The sequence below is a fragment of the Argopecten irradians genome, chromosome 3 (genome assembly GCF_041381155.1).
Source record: "Argopecten irradians isolate NY chromosome 3, Ai_NY, whole genome shotgun sequence".
Classification (NCBI taxonomy): Eukaryota; Metazoa; Mollusca; class Bivalvia; order Pectinida; family Pectinidae; genus Argopecten; species Argopecten irradians.
The window spans coordinates 35,157,817-35,178,424 of record NC_091136.1 but is presented as its reverse complement, the minus strand read 5'-3'; the positions used below and the strand labels follow the sequence as shown (position 1 = coordinate 35,178,424).

Genomic DNA, 20,608 nt, shown 5'->3' with positions numbered 1-20,608 from the left:
TTCATTTCGCTGTTTTGCCTTCTGGCGCAGTGATTAACAGCTAACGCGCGGTATTTAAGACCCGCGTTATGATTTTTTTTTTATTTTAATTGAATTAAATTGTGAAGAACTTAAGGCTGTGATAAGTGTAATAAATAACTTTCGCGACTATATAAAATTATCGATCTCGTTGTACATTCCCATTTTAAGAATTAAAAGCCGTTTCGGAAAGGTAGTGGACCTTTAAACGCCCGCTACCTTTCCAAAACAAAAAGATAAAAGTTTCTTTAAAACAATACATAATAACATTAGAAAATGTATATCTTTGGTCTAAGATAAGGTTACAACACGAAACAAATGCAACTTTTTCAGCGTCATCTATTCCATCCTTGCATATTACTGAGCTAGCTCCCTTGTGGGTAGGTATCGATGAACCGAAATGTTTTATTTGGCGGCCGCCAAATAACTATCTGGCAGCAGCTATATTTCTGGCATATAGTTATCTGGCGGCCGCCACTTAATTATTTAGCGGCCGCCGCCATGTAATTATTTGGCGGCCGCCAGATAACGAAATTACGGCCGCCATATAATTATATATTGGCCGCCAAATAAAATATTTTCGTTATCCTGAAAAATATTTTCCTATGTCAGCCTAATACGCTTCCATTTTTAGCCTATTCAAATCGCTCTGCGTCCGTGGTCCGTGGTCCGTGGTCCGTGGTCCGTCGTCCGTCGTCCGTCCGTAAACAATGCTTGTTACCACTATTTCTTAAAAACTACGGCAGGGATTTTGTTCAAACATGGAGGGTCCTCTTGGTCCACGGTTGTGCCATACAGATTTTGTGGCTGATCGGAATAACAAGATGGCTGCCAGGCAGCCATCTTTGATTTTGGCAGTTGAAGTTTGTTATCGATATTTCTTGAGAACTACAGAAGGGATTTTGTTCAAACTTCACATGGAGGGTACCCTTGGTCCCTAGTTGTGCCATACAAATTTTGAGGCTGATCGGAAAAACGAGATAGGCGGCCATCTTGGATTTTGATAATCAAGGTTTGATATCAATATTTCTCAAAAAATGCTGAAGGGATCTTTCTCAAATTGAATATGTAGGTTCCCCTAGGGCCCTAGTTGTGCATATTGCATTTTTGGACCAATCGGTGAACAATATGGCCGCCAGGCCGCCATCTTGGATTTTGATAGTTAAAGTTTGTTATCGCTATTTCTCAGATAGCACTGAAGGGATCTGTCTCAAATTTCATATGTAGGTTCCCCTAGGGACCTTGTTGTGCATATTGCATTTTGGGACCGATCGGTCAACAAGATGGCCGCCAGACAGCCATTTTGGATTTTGATATTCAAAGTTTGGTATCGCTATTATCAGAAAGTATTGAATGGATCTTTCTCAAATTTCACATGTAGGTTCCCCTAGGGCCCTAGTTGTGCGTATTGTGATTTGGGACCGATTGATCAACAAGATGGCCGCCAGGATTTTGATAGTTTAAGTTTGTTACTGCTATTTCTCAAAAGGTACTGAAGCGATCTGTCTCAAATTTTATGTGTAGTATGTTTGAAAAAGTTTAAAAATTAGAGAAAAGGTCCATCTTTCCATTGTCGGATATAGATCATTCTTTGATGGGCGCCACGATCCCTCTGGGATCTCTTGTTAGAATTAGAACGCCGTACGTTTCAGAAAGGTAGTACCTTTAAAGCGAATGGTCGAGCAAAGAACGGTTAAAATCGGTAAAAATGGTGTTAATATATGCAGTGTAATTTCTTATGAAATAGAAAAATAAAATCTCCCATCAAAATCTCTCTGTATGCGAAGAAATTAATATATAATATAGGAATTCTAATTGGTCTTCCCGGCCCCGCTATCAGTGCAGTTCTGTGATGTAATCTTTTGGAAGGCCAAAGAACGCATTTAGACTGGTTTCCTTTGCCCGACTATTCGCTTTAAAGATGCGATCGTCTGGATGACCCTTACTATAAATAAACGTCTTATCAAGATTTATGTTCCTGATTATGCTAATGATACCCCATATTCCTGTGTTGTGGGGCACACAATGCTCCGTCTAAGCACTGTCTAAACAATTATGTCAGTCCCGCCCAGGGACACTCAGTCACATGCATGGTCAGTAAAGATAATGACGCATTGTTAGCTAAAATTCCAATGATATGAATTTGATAGAGACTATCAAATACATTTACTTTATAACAAAATTACATAGTGTATAATCATCTTCTTTAAACCAACAGTATCTTAATTTATACGCACGTACGTATGTGTTTAGAAGGTGGCCATGGGCACACAACTTTTTCTTTGTGCATACCTGTGACGGTACATTTTCACTTCCTCGTTTTACGCACCACTGCCCTGGGGTCTTGGCCTCACTGTGAAGTTTAAGATGTGACGTACGTACACACCATTTAATTCAAAACACTCACATGTCCAAGCCGAAAATATACAGGGAATTATCATGGCTGTTCGTGAATATAAAGCTTTGTCGTACTGACAATACATGTCACCCAGGACAGAAGTGGCACAATAACCGAGGTACGTACATGTATACTAATATAACTCAATATGGGAAAGGTAGCATCGAATACACATCAGCTGTGGAATGTATGTTTGAATCTTATGGACACGGGTACACGCATAAGGCCTACAATGTAGCTCTGGTTAGATGTAGACCCAAGGGTTAGAACTACGTGCCAACCACGTGCACATTTGACGATATTGTGATATGTACACGATGTACAATTGTATATGTTGTACGTGTAGATTTCCCCAACCTCCTATTTTCCAGGAACATACGTGCATGACCCCATTATATGTAATTAAACTATATACATATCCGATGGGCTATATTTTTTATGCAATCGTTATAAATGTATATACAATCTACAATGTATATATAAATACATATGTTGAGGCTAATGATATAACATGTACATATGTTTTGTGATTTGAATGGTTTGCATCCGTGTACTCCCCACCCAAATAACAATGTGTACTTCGATACAGATGACTACACACATATAATAGTATATACGTATGTACCTCATTTAATAGATCACAAGCTATATGTAATCTAGTTACAAAACAAGGCTGCGAAAACAATGCATCACCAGTCAACTTTTTTATCCTAATGCATATAAGTTAATGTCAGATAAATATGCTGTAGTTACCAAGAGCAAGGATGTACAAATCTTTGCCACGAGCAAATTATTTAGTGTACTGATACAATGAAACAAATGCCTGTACATGTTCATATGATGTACTTGTTCATATATGTATATAGATAATATACAATTATGTAAATTTATTGTATACCAAATTTATCCAATCTGATTGTAAAATTACATCTTGATGTTAACGCCGATCCGAAAACTAGTATACATCAAGATGTAATTTTACAATCAGATTGGATAAATTACGAATACAAGGTATTTTCATAATTGTATATATCTATATACATATATGAACATGTAAATATAAGCATATACTTCTCGTAACTCTCGTAGTTTACAATCACAGGAAATCACAAAGAAATCACAGGCTTTCGATACTATACTTATACAAACGAATATCTATATAGAGGTGTCGGTATAATTATTTAGAATCAAAAGCCCGTGACCGAACCATCATCACCGTCATGGTCATTTGCTATTATGGGTTTACCATTTCATAAATATTTATGAATTGCATCGATACTCCTATCACCCAGTTATATACATTGTATACATAATCTATCAAGTTATCATGTATATATATATACAGAGTATATATACCAACGATTGGTAGGAATTCGTGCCGAATCCCTGTGTTAGTAAGTACAACCTTCATCATCACGGAATGTACGAGTTTGCTACGAATTTCTCTACTACTTGACACATATGTCAGAGGTGACTATGGGGTCAAATCGTGTAATGTTCTAAATGGACCTATCGATCATGACGGTATGGAGCTTGTCACCTAACCTCAATCTCATAGTCACCATTATAGGCGTTCGTATTAAATATGGGAAATTGATAATAAATCATAATGAAGAAAAAAGGGTTAAATATGTACATTGTATATATATATAGCGTATGCATGATATTTGATAATAAGTAAAGTAAGATGTAATTGATATTGTTGAATTTTCTGTCAGTTCACAACCATCTGCATTACCCAACAACGGCCAGTTAAAAGCAATTAAATGCTTGTATTCATATATACTAACGGAGAAACTTGATTTTCGATAGTTATAATTTAGTTTGATTCATCAATGTTTAATTTGATTCATCATTGTTTGCTTAGAGGAAAAAACAAGGGTAACCGAACAATTTGTTATTAACAGTCAGTAGATTGTGTGTGTGTTACCGCTTCAGGGGCTGCCATTAGTCACTGCTCTTTAGCTTTGTTCAGATGGAAGTGCCTGACGGACGTTGACACGCTTCCTAACCCCTCTGTCCAGCCCGTCCATCATATGTTCGATTGTGCTGAGACGCTTCCTAACCCCTCTGTCCAGCCCGTCCATCAGATGTTCGATTGTGCTGAGACGCTTCCTAACCCCTCTGTCCAGCCCGTCCATCAGATGTTCGATTGTGCTGAGACGCTTCCTAACCCTTCATTCCAGCCCGTCCATCAGATGTTCAATTGTGCTGAAACGCTTCCTAACCCTTCATTCCAGCACGTCCATCAGATGTTCGATTGTGCTGAGACTCTTCCTAACCCCTCTGTCCAGCCCGTCCATCAGATGTTCGATTGTGCTGAGACGCTTCCTAACCCCTCTGTCCAGCCCGTCCATCAGATGTTCGATTGTGCTGAGACGCTTCCTAACCCCTCTGTCCAGCCCGTCCATCAGATGTTCGATTGTGCTAAGACGCTTCCGAACCCCTCTGTCCAGTCCGTCCATCAGACGTTCGATTGTGCTGAGACGCTTCCTAACCCCTCTGTACAGCCCGTCCATCAGATGTTCGATTGTCCTGAGACGCTTCCTAACCCCTCTGTCCAGCCCGTCCATCCGATGTTTGATTGTATTGAGGCGCTTCCTAACCCCTCTGTCCAGCTCGGCCATCAGATGTTCGATTGTGCTGACACGCTTCCTAACCGTCTGTCCAGCTCGTCCATCCGATGTTTGATTGTACTGAGGCGCTTCCTAACCCCTCTGTCCAGCTCGTCCATCAAATGTTAGATTGTATTGACGCGCTTCCTAACTCCTCTGTCCAGCTCGGCCATCAGATGTTCGAGTGACTTGACGCGTTTCCAAACCCCCCTGTCCAGCTCGTCCATCAGATGTTCGATGACGGGCTTCCTAACCCCCTGTCGGAAATTCAAGTTATTCTACCATGCAAATAACGTAGGAAGCAGTAATTGCAGCAGGATGAGAGAGAATTACTGATATCGGGAATTGGATTTCTGATATCGGAAATTCAATTTCTGTTATCAGGATTATTAGGATTTTCCGATATTTGGAATCGAACAGCTTCCCGTGTTAAAAGTTACTTCTGTTTAAACGATACTATTTACATAGATTTATTGTTTTGTTATCCTAACACATGTTATGTACTTTCACGTATTTTATCTCCTAAATGATATTACTCTAGTCACTAACCGGGTCCCAGTTGAAGTTCTGGATGTTGCCTTAAACACACTGGTGTTGTTATGTGTAATTGCGATGTCGAAGATATCATTATTACTTTCTGGTACGAACTCCGAATTGTCCTCTGAATCTTCGTGTTCATATGTCAGTGAGGAGCTCATCTAAATGTCCAAAGTTTAAAACACAAAGTTGATGTTTTTTTAAGGGAATTTTCTAATACAGATATATTGTCTTTTACTGAAACATGGCTTACCCCTAGTGATGATTTTAACGAATTAAAACAATCCGGTTTCTCTGAACCTTTCACATACTGTAGACGTGGGCGCATAAGGGGTGGTGTTAATTTAGTAAATGTGTTAATTTAGTAAAATGTTCTAAACTCCTCTACTTCGGGAAACTCTGTAAAAAAAAAGTTGAAAACAAGAAAGCCACAAGTCCTAAACAGTGGTGGAAAATCGTAAACACCTTATTGTCAAATTCAGAAAAAAATGCTTTTTTTCCTCCGTTATCCTCTGACAATAAATTACTGTCTGAGGATACTGACAGATCAAATATAGTAATTTCTGTTCAAGATGTTATAAATATTATTCTTAGTCTTGATTGCTCTACAGCTACAGGTCCTGATCTTATTAGCCCACGCCTACTTAAAAGAAGCGGTCAATATTCTCAATATTCCTCTCCAAACAATATTTAACTTGTCTCGTACTCTAGATCAGTTCCCACTGTTATGGAAACAGGCTTATGTTACACCCATTCATAAAAAGGGGAATCGCTCAATTCTTGGTAATTATCGACCAATTTCTCTTCTTTCTATGGTGGGTAAAGTTATGGAAAGATGTGTCTTTAAATATACTTACAACTTCATTATTGACAACTCCCTATTAACTTCTAATCAGTATGGTTTTAGGTCTGGAGACTCCATCGTCAACCAACTAGTAACAATAACTATAGTCCGCTAAACCTGCCTATATTATTAGGCTTTTTTTGCCTAATATATATATATAGTCAGCTCGTAGTACCTCTTAAAAATGTGAAATCGTAGGCCAGATTTGGCCTACGCTACGTCAGCGGTATATTTCTAATATATCGTCCATGCAATGCCGGCAAAACTTATGTACTCCACTGCCCCCATGCTACATCCCATTTATGAAATGAAACAACTCTGCACAATGAAATATTTCCGAGACCCTTCTATTTCACACATTTGTAATGGCCGCCGTATACACATTTAGTAGAGCAAACGGCAGCCAATCAACTTCGCTTCCGGTTTTATTTTTTTTAAAACCACGTGTAGTTGAAAGATAAACACAATGCAACTGTGTATATCGCAAAAGTGATGCGGTACCAGCAATAGTCGTGTTCAATTTGAATATTTGACAACATGTCGTGTATATCGACCATAATTTCACTATAAAAACTCTAACTGGCTAGCATTTTGTTATCTTTCAACTACACGTGTTTTTTTTTTTTTTAAATAAAACCGGAAGCGAAGTTGATTGGCTGCCGTTTGCTCTACTAAATGTGTATACGGCGGCCATTACAAATGTGTGAAATAGAAGGGTCTCTGAAGTATTTCATTGTGCAGAGTTGTTTAATTTCATAAATGGGATGTAACATGGGGGCAGTGGAGTACATAAGATCCCAATATATAGGTATGTGTATGTTTTCCCGGCATTGCATGGACGATATATTAGAAATATACCGCTGACGTAGCGTAGGCCAAATCTGGCCTACGATTTCACATTTTTAAGAGGTACCGCGAGCTGACTATATATTAGGCAAAAAAAATAATAAAAAAATAAATAAATAAATAAAAAAGCCTAATAATATAGGCAGGTTTAGCGGACTACAATAACTAACGATATCTTTTCGGGTCTTGATAAGGGTAAAGAAATTCGAATGGTGTTTTGCGATATTAGCAAGGCCTTTGATAGAGTTTGGCACCATGGACTTCTACAAAAATTATTAAACTTTGGAATTAGTGGTAAACTCTTTACATGATTCAAAGATTATCTCAATAATCGTAAGCAAAAGGATTGCTATTAATGGAAAATTCTCTGTATGGACTAACGTCACTGTAGGTGTACCCCAGGGTTCAGTCCTTGGCCCAATACTTTTTCTAATTTTTATAAACGACATAGTCGATAATATTGATGTGTTAATTAAACTTTTTGCTGATGATACGTCATTATATTTAATTGATGATACACCTAGTACCTCTGCAGCTATTCTAAATGAAACCATTCTAAAACTCCAGCACTGGTCTGAGTTATGGCTTGTTAACTTCAACCCTAATAAAACTGTATCTCTAACTGTATCCAAGAAAAGAAGCAAACCCTTTCATCCACCATTGATTATGAACAACATCCCTCTTCAGCAAGTTTCTTCTCATAGACACCTTGGGGTCGAATTATCAGAAAATGGAGGATGGGCTAGCCATATTGAAAGCATAATTGACAAAGCTAATAGGAAATTAGGCCTTATGAGGAAGTTAAAATTCAAAGTGGACAGAAAGTCATTACAATCTATGTACTTTTCCTTTATTACACCGGTTCTTGAATATGCTAATGTCTGGGATAACCTTACTCTATACCAATCCAATTTGTTAGAAAACGTTCATTTAGAAGCGGCTAGAATAGTAACAGGTGCAACTAAACTTACAGGGATTGATAGATTGTATCGTGAAACTGGTTGGCAAACTCTCTCCACTAGACGGAAAAATAATAAAATTATCCAGTTTCATAAAATGGTTCATAGATTGTCATCATCCTATCTCACTGACCTTCTTCCGCCTCGTCAATCAGATATGCATCATCACAACACTAGAGATGCTAATAACTTCCGCTCTATCACATGTAGAACTCGGTCATAAAAAGACTCTTTCTTGCCCTCTGTCGTTGATCTTTGGAATTATTTGCCTTCCCCATCTCTGTACATGCTGAAACATCATCTGTGAAGTCTAGCACCTCAAATTCCTTCATATTTCTTTTACGGTCAAAGGTTAGGTCAAATTCATCACTCCCGTTAGCGAAGGAATTGTAGTGCACTTAAAGATCATCTCTTCATCAGAAATCTCATCGCAAGTCCTGTATGTAACTGTGGTGAGGATATTGAAACCACTTTCCATTTTCTAATTGCTTGTCCAAATTTTACTATTTGTAGACATCTTTATCTTGCTCATTTACTTCCTGTCGCTCTGTTGACAACTTGACATACTCCTGTTCGGAGATCCTTCGTTACCGTTAGTGGAGAACGAAGTTATATTTGACAGTGTCCAAACATTTATATTAAAAACTTAACGATTTGACCCATAGGTTTCCTTTATCTTATACTATATGCCATTGGTGCCTCTCAATCATTCTTCAGTTCTTCTAACTCTCATTGTCAAAATTTAACTATTTTAATAATTATTGTAAATTACCAATTGCAGTACCTATAGTACTAACGATATAAAAGAATTTTTAAATTTTCAATTCTGCCAATCAGTGTTGTACGCGGGAAGTCCTCTGTTATCTGGATAATTAACGGTTCCTTGTCAAACACATCATGTGATATCCTCCTCCCCTTATATCCCCATTGCCGATCCCTTCTTGCACTTTTCCTTGAATCCCCTCTCTTCCCCAATACCTTTCCATTTCTTTCTTTTCTTCCTTTTAGATAAGTATGCTGCCCGCTAGTTACATTCAAAAGGAGACAGATTTACATAAGTGTAAACACATTTTTTTCTGAATCCTTATTATGTTGTGTACCTCATAAATTTTTGTTTCAAATAAAATAAAGTCTAAAGTTTAAACTAAACTGCTTCATTGTTGAAATTGTATGTGTTCTCTTTACATCTTTATGGAAAGCATTCAACATCGACCTGGGTCACTGCTGACCTCGGCGTCGATTTCTTTATATTTCATTAAGATAAGAGTCTTAAAGGAATGTTACCAAAACAACTTGTTATTATTTTTTTCAGAAAATATATGATAGAAGCCAATTTCCCAGGGATATCCCTTTGTCAATTTTAGCGAATGGACAAATTGTGTCTATTCACCTTTCCTGAATTGGGTCTTCACATGCGAGTTTTAATGATTTCAAAAGGAAATTACCATACTAGTTTAATCTGTACACACATGTAACCGATTACCGTGACATTGTCGTAGTAGTGTACCTCTACATTACATATGTACGGTTCCATATGAGTAATATCACCACTGTGATTGTTCAAGGTTGGACTTGTTATGATTAAACAAACTTTTCAGTCGATATAGTATACATATCTATCAGAAATAATGATGATGACGTATGACAGTCTTCGAAACCATTAATGTTTAATTGAGACAAACCCATAATGCTATAATAACCGATTCAGGTCGTAGATTTGTCTATTGAAAGTGAATTGTTGTCTTTGTGACTGGTGAATAGCTGGACGCTTACATCAATTTAAAAAAAAAAGATTCCTCTCTATTTTTAGTCTTAAACCTCATAGCAACATTTTATTTTTGATTTGTTGAATAACAAATTAGTTAACTTACTATATGCAGATGTAAATAAATCTGTATAGTAATGAAGTATATAATGGTAGGCTATAAATGATACCTAGGTTAGTAATATAATTTTATTTCTTTATTACACTTGTATAAACCGTTTATGGAAAATATTTTCTCACAGCCAATTGCAGCTTCCAAACTGAACGCAACAAACTTGTTTTTCAATTGATGTCATTTCGAAACTAAGCATGCTATTAAATAATCATAACTATTTATAAAACTTATTTCAACAACAATGACGTAATTCAACAAATACATGTGTTGTATATTTAAATACTGTGTTCCTAAACCACAAATGTTGTCTTTACGATTAGATCTCTATCTCATTTACATTTATTTATTGATCTGAGCATGTGATTGGCTTGTAAGATAACTAGATTTCACAATATCTGTTAGTTTTTTGGAAAGGTGTCGTGGACCGATTTAATTCACTATGGTTGGAACTTCCTGGTTAAGGCTTAGTAATGTGGGTATCCACCTGGAGATCTGTGTATGTGCATGGTATGTATACACATGTGGGCGGTTTATGGTTGGTGTGTAGGGTAGTACTTAGTAGTAAATACACTAACATATCCGGGATAACGTTATTAAATGAGTGATTCGACGAGGACACATTTCATATGTAACACAAGTACATGTATCCGTTGATTTCACACATGCAGGACAAAATCGGCCAGATTGCTTTGGGCAGCAGACATTTGCAGTTTACTAGAACAATACGTGATGGCAGAGGTTGACATGAACGGATACTTGATGGAGTGTTTTTGTTTATTTCAGGGTGTACGGTGCTGAATTAACCAATAACAATGACAGACCCCGGAGTGGTGAGTAATACTGTCTAACCACAATTGATACCACGCCTTACATAATTCAGTGGCTTTTATTTCGTTATATTCATCTTACAGGTTATTTTTTTCTGTCGAGAAACCTTTACTGAAATCGTTGTTTCTAGAACGATATGTCATGTGTATAAATACAGAATCAATCAAATATATATACATTCCTTGCTGGTTAGTAGATATTAATAGCGAGAGTTCATATGCTGAGTTCAATGTGTATTAAGACACACGAAATGACTGGTTTTACATGTAAAGAATGCAGCATTCTTGAATTCGCAAAAGTTAATCACAATAAGGTACCCTCTGTAATCACACACACACAATTCCAAAAAATAGGTTAAGTAGACCACGTACGAGACAGTTTAGTGAACAGGAGAACATGTAACAACAGAATGGCACATTGGCGACTGAGAAACTGTTAGTCTGATAATTAATGAACACATATAAATACTCATGAAAACTAGAAAAAGCCTACTTACACACTGTAACATTTAGATGTACATATTACGTTCCACCTACTTACACACTGTAACATTTAGATGTACATATTACGTTCCACCTATTTACACACTGTAACATTTAGATGTACATATTACGTTCCACCTATTTACACACTGTAACATTTAGATGTACATATTACGTTCCACCTATTTACACACTGTAACATTTAGATGTACATATTACGTTCCACCTATTTACACACTGTAACATTTAGATGTACATATTACGTTCCACCTATTTACACACTGTAACATTTAGATGTACATATTACGTTCCACCTATTTACACACTGTAACATTTAGATGTACATATTACGTTCCACCTATTTACACACTGTAACATTTAGATGTACATATTACGTTCCACCTACTTACACACATGTAACATTTAGATGTACATATTACATACTCATGAAAACTAGAAAAAGCCTACTTACACACTGTAACATTTAGATGTACATATTACGTTCCACCTACTTACACACTGTAACATTTAGATGTACATATTACGTTCCACCTATTTACACACTGTAACATTTAGATGTACATATTACGTTCCACCTATTTACACACTGTAACATTTAGATGTACATATTACGTTCCACCTACTTACACACTGTAACATTTAGATGTACATATTACGTTCCACCTACTTACACACTGTAACATTTAGATGTACATATTACGTTCCACCTATTTACACACTGTAACATTTAGATGTACATATTACGTTCCACCTACTTACACACTGTAACATTTAGATGTACATATTACGTTCCACCTATTTACACACTGTAACATTTAGATGTACATATTACGTTCCACCTACTTACACACTGTAACTTTTAGATGTACATATTACGTTCCACCTATTTACACACTGTAACATTTAGATGTACATATTACGTTCCACCTATTTACACACTGTAACATTTAGATGTACATATTACGTTCCACCTATTTACACACTGTAAAATTTTGGATGTACATATTACGTTCCACCTAATTTCGAATTCCAAAACACATTAGTTATTCCATACAAATACTTCATCATTTTCTAATATTTATACTGTAAATCTTTACCTGATGTTAAAATAATCTTAGTTGAAATACAAATTAATGTTTCCCAAACCGTCCAATTTTCAAGAAAAGAAGCACCAAGAGACGTTTTACTAAACATAAACCATGTGAAGGTATCCATTTTCACATGAAGATTACACACGTTAGGTTTCGTCCCCATCTGATAGATATTCAAATTATTATCATATACCCCAAATACGATATCTGTCGTTTGGATGTTGTTATAAAAATGATCAAGCACAAAAACGATTCATTGTTTTCATATAAAATATCTTTCTTGTTCAATGCTTGTTTGTTTCAACTATAACAGAGGCAAATTAATGAAACACACTTTACCTAATAGTAAACATGGCTTATCTATGGAGAAATACTAACTGTACGCCTTAATTGATATTACTATATAATTATATTTTATTATCATGATGATGTGATGTGATGACATAGTTAGAATTGCATACTCGTTAAAGACATAATGTAAGGATTATGTCAATATGGCCTAAAGAATATGCTAATATTTATATTTGGATAGGAAAAAATGTCTATCGGATGGATTTGATTTATAGAAATTGGACACGTATTAAAACAGATATACTTATAGCCATTGAATAGCTCACTGTATTTTATGTGTAAGTCTCTTTGAAACAAAACTTGCACACCAAATTTCTTTTTTCAGATTGCGGGGCTTATTGTACTGGCCTTTCTTCTCGTGCTGGTCATCGCAGCTTTCATCGTCGTCGTCTTCCTCGTTATAAAGAAACTCCGATTTCAACACAAAGAAATTAATGAACTGAATGAACGAATAGACAAGCTAAGTTCAACAGAAAATGGGGAGGTCACATATCAGACAGAACCAGAGGTTGTGGTCTCCAGGACGAAATCAAAACAAAAGGGAGAAATGAGAGCGGATAGTGCGGTGGACATGTGTGACACTTACAGTTTAAGTACCCATGGCAACAGTATACACGTAAATGAAATAATTCAGGAGAATTATCCTGCGTCGTCAAAGATAAAACCTCAATATACCATCAAAGTAAAGAATCGGCACACCCTTATGTTCGGTAATAAGACTACTATGCCACAAATGGTGGCGTTGACACAAGACTTTTCCCGAAGCGACGAAGGTGGTGATGCGGTTGCATCGGTAGACGAGATCGACATTGAAAGTGTAGATGCAAACGACACGATAGGAACACTATCACCCCTATCTCGACAATCTATATGGGAAGGTCGGCCGACGTCAATTCTCATGCAAACTCCAAATGAACCTCGCGACTCCAAAGGCAAAACTGTGTCACATGATAGAGGAGTATTTGTCCACAAAAGTGTCGGTAAAGATGGCGACATTCTAAGGATGTCGGGCGTAACTTTGGAAATCCCTCCTGATGCACTAAGTGAATCAAAGCTAATAACATTAGGGATAACTTGGGATGAAGCTCTTCTTCCAGATTTGAAAAAGAAGCAGGCACGACTTAGTCCTGTGATAGTGTGTCAACCTTGCATCCAATTCGCAAAACCCGTCAAGTTGACTTTCCCACATTGCGGTGTCAAGGTTATACACGATTGGATGCCGCGGGTGATTAAACGCCAGGGTAGTCTCGACGACACAGATTCGGAGTGGACTAATTTAACACTTGACGATTACGAGGAAAGAGATTTCACTGATTCCGAAGTAACTGTAAGCCTGAAACATTTTACTCTATATACAATGATAGGGGAATCGAAGCCAAATAAAACGGCGGCGAAGAAAGTAAAGTTAATCGCCTTCACCCCGATGCTTCAATTGGGTGCGATGTTCAAAACACGAATATATTGCATCAACGACTACGAAACTGAAATAAAGGTAAGTCTAAGCCGAAATTATATGGAAGACCATTACCTGTTGGTAGTTTGAATGTGGTAGGAGAAAGAATCAAATGACCTTTTTGCAAAGCGATTTTGAAAACACTGTATTTCAGAGCAGCACATTTTAGTTGTAAAATGGAGAATCAGATTGAGTCTCAGTTAATTTAAATACAAATGTGAAAGAAAGTATTGGAATCTATATATTCCATATTGACTTCTACCGAATTCCTTAATGACAAACACGTTTGCAAATAACAAATAGCTGATATTTTTTTCAAATTTTCTTGTAGTGATTAATTACTCATTGCCTCCATCTTGTGTTTCTCGATGAATTCCTTAACATTGATTGTCCTCGCTAGAATTGTTCTTACTTTTGTTTTAAAGGAAGTAGATCAAGTGGAAAAAAAGCTGGAAGGAAGCATATCCAATGCACCAGTACCTCTTCTTTTCCACGACAACGGCGAGAACCTCGTGGTTTCTTTGAAAAATGACCTACAGGAATGGAATTTGTGTGGGGACAAAACGCAGGTAAACCACTACATTGTCATTTATATTTGTCTTTAAACTCATTACTTTAGTACACACCCAGGTAAACGTATATATTGACGTTACCATTTTATATTAATTTACAAGCCTATGAAGCTGTAGCACTAGTATCCGCTCCTGCCATCAACTAACAAATTACTTTATATATATATCGATGTCCTACCTTGGCATGATTGTAAGGATATGTATTACATGAAATATATAAAATGTTATGTCCCTGCTTACTTGACTACTAGTACATGCACATTATATATCTATACAAATGGGAAGAAAACCCTTTACAATAGCTTATATACAAATAGAATGAAAAAAAATATTTTAATTGGAATACATGTAATTGTTTTAATGACTTTACAGTGCATGGATTTCGAGAGTGTTTGGCATGGGATGACTCCGTACTCTAACTTCGTGTTCGAGCCTTCCTCGGCAACCAACAGTAAGATCCACTGTGAATATGAATCCCTTCAGCAGACGGTCGGTCGAAAGGTTTCACTTCAGGTCTCTGCTGAATACGTCGCACCGGTAAGTTAGGCCAAAAAATATGTCTGTTTAGAGTTACATTGTCAAAAAGATAGGGTCGGTAGGTCGGGAGGATTTATTTTGTCTTTCACTCTAAAATAATGGCCGGAACCGGAGTCTGTGATCGAAATCCCGACTTTTTTTTCGTGGAAAAGTGCAAAAAAAATTAGGGTCGGGGGTAAAAAATTAGGGTAGGTCGGGTAACCCTAAACAGACTTGTTAATTTTTTGGCCTTATCAAAGTAAAATGGAAGTTTCAATAAATCAATGTTATCTTACTGAGAAAATACTTTGAAATAAAAATAAAAATGAAAACACTTAAATGATGTATTGAGAGATCGTAATTAGGAAAAAAATATGTAATGGCCGGTATTACGTAACATTATTTTTTTATATTAAAACTTATTAACTATATGTTCTTTGTGGTTTTAGGTAAACAAATTATCTCCAGTTACAGACCCACGCTTAGAGTTAGAACGGAAGTTGTCGATTCTTCTGGACCCAAAAACAAATTCCAACGTGGGTGATTTCCGGGACTTAGCTTCTTATATGAACCTTGATGGTGCACATGTGACTTATCTAGAAAGCCAACAAAATCCCACAGAGCAACTGATGAAGCGATGGAAAGACGAGAAAAGGAGTCTACACGAACTTAAACAGGCTATGTTGGACATACAACGTGTAGACGCAGCAGATGAGATAGACACATATATAAATAAGTATCTAACAAGTGAATAGGTCACAATGACACGCTGACAGTATTCTCAAGGACAACGCCATCATGATCAACGATATAAAATGTGATAAAGGATACGCCTTGAAAATGTCCCTGAAATATAACTCTATCATTGTGATCCATCAGGGTTACTCCCCTTCGTTTCACTCCGTCGGTACGGTATTGTCGGATCGAAAAGAAGGGAAGTAACTCTGATAGATAAGAATGTAACACTATAAGTCCCATAAGTAGATTATCGCCAATTAAACCGTTTGCATATTGCATCACTTTAGCACATATGTATGGTCACAACTTCATTATATCCGTATACTACATGTATATTTATTAGCACGACGCAATTATCTCAGTGTTCGGTTAAATCATACTGCGTCATGGTGGTATGTACGTTGTTAAGTATTGAATGTTCATGTTATCGTGTTTTGTTTGTATACCGGGGTACATTGTACAGTTTTTGACTGTAAGCAATTTGTTTGATAAATTGTATCTTTCTATTTGGCTTGATCTATTCAAATATTAAGGCCTTATATGTTTGTATAAGTTACCGAAACTGACGCAAAACCTATTACAAATTTAATCACAATCTAATAATTTATTTTAGCTAACATTTTCAACTTTTGAATTATTTTCTGAAAAGTCATTGGGAATATACTTCCCATTTCAAACTATCCTCTTTCAAAACTTATGAATTATTTCCATAAAGCAATTCATCAGATTCCATAACAAAGTTCGTTTTCGTGTGTGTCAATCGTTGCCATATGATTTTCTGAACATTTTATTTCTGAAACGGAACATTGCATCCCCTAGCCGATATTAATGATTTGTTTTACTTGATTTCGTATAAACTGACTTACATACTCCTACAAATGTTGAGACACAACATATTAAGTTTTCAGGTAAATTCTGGTTTTCAATGTTCTGTATTTGCTCACTTTAATGATATCATTGTTATACTTTAAGTACACTGTTGTGATGAGGTGTTCGTTGTACTCCTCTGAAGAACATCTATACATATATTTACTAAAGTGCAGATTACAATGTCCGACTGAACTTATGATACGCACATAATGAAGTAAATACTAGATTAACATTAACTAGACTGATCAGACTAAGTGCAAATGTAACATACATTGTATATTCACATATTTGCTAATCTGCAGTTACCGACTGAACTTAATCACATTCGTTTTTGTTGCCTACGCATTTGATACCTTTTCAATTACAATAAACATGTATTTATAAACCCACAATCAATAACTTTAATGGGCTAGAGATATACATGTAGTTGAAAGAAGGTACTAAACAATATTGAGTAGAAAAGAAATAAGAGTATAATGGATAAAATGAACGAAGAAGGACAGGAATATGTCAAAAGGAAATAGAAGAGGGAATGGAGTGAAGTAAAACCTGATATAGAGGGAGAGAGACAGAGAGGAACATTGGAAGAGGCATGAAATGGAGTTTGAAGAAGAGAGTGTCGGAGAGAGAAAATCTGAGTGTACTCTAAATAAACCGCGAAGCGTTATATCTCCATAACATAAAAAATATATTCAAATTAATCCTTATAATTCAATTTACTAAAAATAATCTCTTCAATATTCAAAATTCATTTTGGGACTCTTTTGTCTATGAAATTATTACGCCGTTATCTCAGCCAATCAGAAACAACGTTACAAACAGCGACGCCATTTTTTCCTTTATGGGTTGATAAAGTAAATGTTTAAGCTCGTAACAAGCAAAAATTGAATTATATTGTTATAACACAGTTTCATATATAAACCAAAAATACACGCGTACATTTGCACGTTTACAGTATTCAAGGAAATTGTTTCCCTATATATAATAATATAAATGATATCACATGAACACTATCAATCAATGAGAGTTTATCCATTTAATTCATATGTAAAATTATTTTTGTGTATTAGCGTTTGATGTTTATGTAAAGGTAAGTGCGAATGTATTTGCTTACCGAACAAGAGCTGACAAAATATTTTGTATGCTCTACATCTGAGAATGGTTTTCGTTGATTTTTATGCACTTTTTATACGATTTGTTATATATAATATTGATAATATTTTGTGTTACAAATCAGCTGTAGTTCCTACTTCGTTCTTGCCTAATCCCTTCTAATCATGTGTAAATCTCCCGTAGATCGTACAAATATATATATTTAATGCTAAAGCAAGGCATGGACCTCTTCCAAAGATGTTTGAACTACCTTTCATTTAAAAAGATACATTCTGGAGAGCACCCTATTACATAAATTAGCAATAAAACGATGTCCAGTGGTAAATAAGGCACACATGTACAGATTGGATATATTCTTTTTAAATTGTGGTACGAAAATAAGTACAAGATGTAGATATTTCAAATGATATATTATTACACCAAAGTCTGAATGAAGACATTAATATTTAAGACACTATTGTTTTTATTTATACGTCTATCTATCATCGGAATTTTCTTTTATAAAAACGAAGGGGAAAAGTTGGTAAAATAAGTTCATCCTCATTGTGTAGCTGAAAGAGGAATTCTTCTGTAAAGCAATAAACAAAATATCCAGAAATATAGGCATGTACAGTAAGTATGACTTTGGGATAAACTCATGTCAGTATGTTTATCGGAAATCAGATATTGATAACAAAATGTGTATAGTAGACATGTATTGTCTTTATATCGGTACGTATGGAGGAGAAAAATATGCTTTTATTTGTGTGCTACAAATTAACATTTAAATGCAATTCTTGAATTCTACATGACTTCTACAAATAATTTTTTTACAGTAAACAGTAACAGAAAATAGTAAAAACGATATTGTTACCACAGTACATTAATAAATGTATAAAAGAAAATCAATGTGTCATTTTCATTTCTCAAAAACTGATATCAATATTAATCAATATATCAATATTATCATTAATAATATTCTACTGTTAATGCCACGACAATTTCATCATACTATTACTTTACTTCATCATAACATAACTCCGATTAAACATAACTCTATCATAAAACAACTTCATCATTACATAACTTCATCATAACATAACTTCATCATACCACAACTTCATCATAACATAACTTCAAATAACTTCATCATAACACAACTTCATCATAACATAAATCCGTCATAACACAACTTAATCATAACATAACTTCATCATACCACAACTTCACCATAACACAACTCCGTCATAACATAACTTCATCATAACATAACTCCGATTAAACATAACTCCATCATAACATAACTTCATCATTACATAACTTCATCATACCACAACTTCATCATAACATAACTTCAAATAACTTCATCATAACATAAATCCGTCATTACACAACTCCATCTTAACATAACTTCATCATACCACAACTTCATCACAACACATCTCCGTCATAGCATAACCTAATCATAACATAACTCCGCCATAACATAACTTCACCATAACCCGATCTCTTGGCCCACAGTCTTGTACCTTTCAGACCTCCTCAATATCTGTCACAGAAAATTGTAAAGACAAGAGCTGTTGGAGAACAGCAAAGCTCGCCTATTCAGAAGAAGTTGATGTTCAAGTATTTACTATTTAAAAATATCAAGCAGTGCCCTGAGTCTATATTATTTTGCCTCCAACAGAAGTTGAAATGTCTTCTTTTGCAGTATAAATCTTTAATATTTTTTTATGGTAAACGCAGACAACATGGAAATATGACAAATTAACAGACTCCAAAAAAACCCTAAAGGGCCCCAAATTGGTTGTATTATCACGTTCAGCATCCATACACATTAGGAAAATAAAATCATAAACATTTATGATGACTTAAGCTTAAACAATAGACAAAATAGAAACTTGCTCAAAAACTTTAACATGGAAATATGACAAATTAACAGACTCAAAAAAAACCTAAAGGGCCCCAAATTGGTTGTATTATCACGTTCAGCATCCATACACATTAGGAAAATAAAATCATAAACATTTATGATGACTTAAGCTTAAACAATTGAAACTTGCTCAAAAACTTTAACAGGCGAGCTAAAAATGGTAACAACACCATCAAATCATAGCGTCACAGCCTGAGATATATTCACGATTATGTCTATTTAAATTTCGAAAGAGCATATATTTATACTTGTAAAATATTTGATTTTCAGTAACACCTATCCCGAGAAGTTGTTAGGTCGAAGCTGCACTCTGTTATATTACTCTAGAAGATACCATCAATATCGGACACGTCTTTCAATCAAAGTTTGAATAGGACATTATGTCACTTCACCAATACAGCAGTGCATTTGTATATCTTAAATGCAAACTGCCTCTTTCCTGCGATGACACATTAAATAATATTGTTAACGAAGATGAAAATCACATTCATTTCCAAAAGTACGTGTGTGATTGATAAAACCACTTGATACCGTCTGACGATAATTATATAAACTGCCATAAAT

At 35.6% G+C, this 20,608-nt stretch overlaps 1 protein-coding gene across 2 annotated transcripts; it reads left to right on the top strand.

Moving 5' to 3' along the window:
- The first annotated feature begins 2,359 nt into the window (after nucleotides 1-2,359).
- Nucleotides 2,360-19,016, top strand: LOC138318366 (UNC5C-like protein). Of its 2 annotated transcripts, none has more exons than XM_069260667.1 (6): nucleotides 2,360-2,534; nucleotides 10,881-10,927; nucleotides 13,196-14,362; nucleotides 14,749-14,892; nucleotides 15,268-15,432; nucleotides 15,861-19,016. In XM_069260667.1, exons 2-6 carry the CDS (start codon nucleotides 10,910-10,912, stop codon nucleotides 16,164-16,166), a joined length of 1,800 nt encoding a protein of 599 aa, XP_069116768.1. In that variant the 5' UTR covers nucleotides 2,360-2,534; nucleotides 10,881-10,909; the 3' UTR covers nucleotides 16,167-19,016. The 2 variants fall into 2 exon arrangements, with proteins under 2 accessions (XP_069116768.1, XP_069116769.1); XM_069260668.1 differs by lacking the exon at nucleotides 2,360-2,534 and adding an exon at nucleotides 10,514-10,604.
- The last annotated feature ends 1,592 nt before the right edge of the window (nucleotides 19,017-20,608 follow it).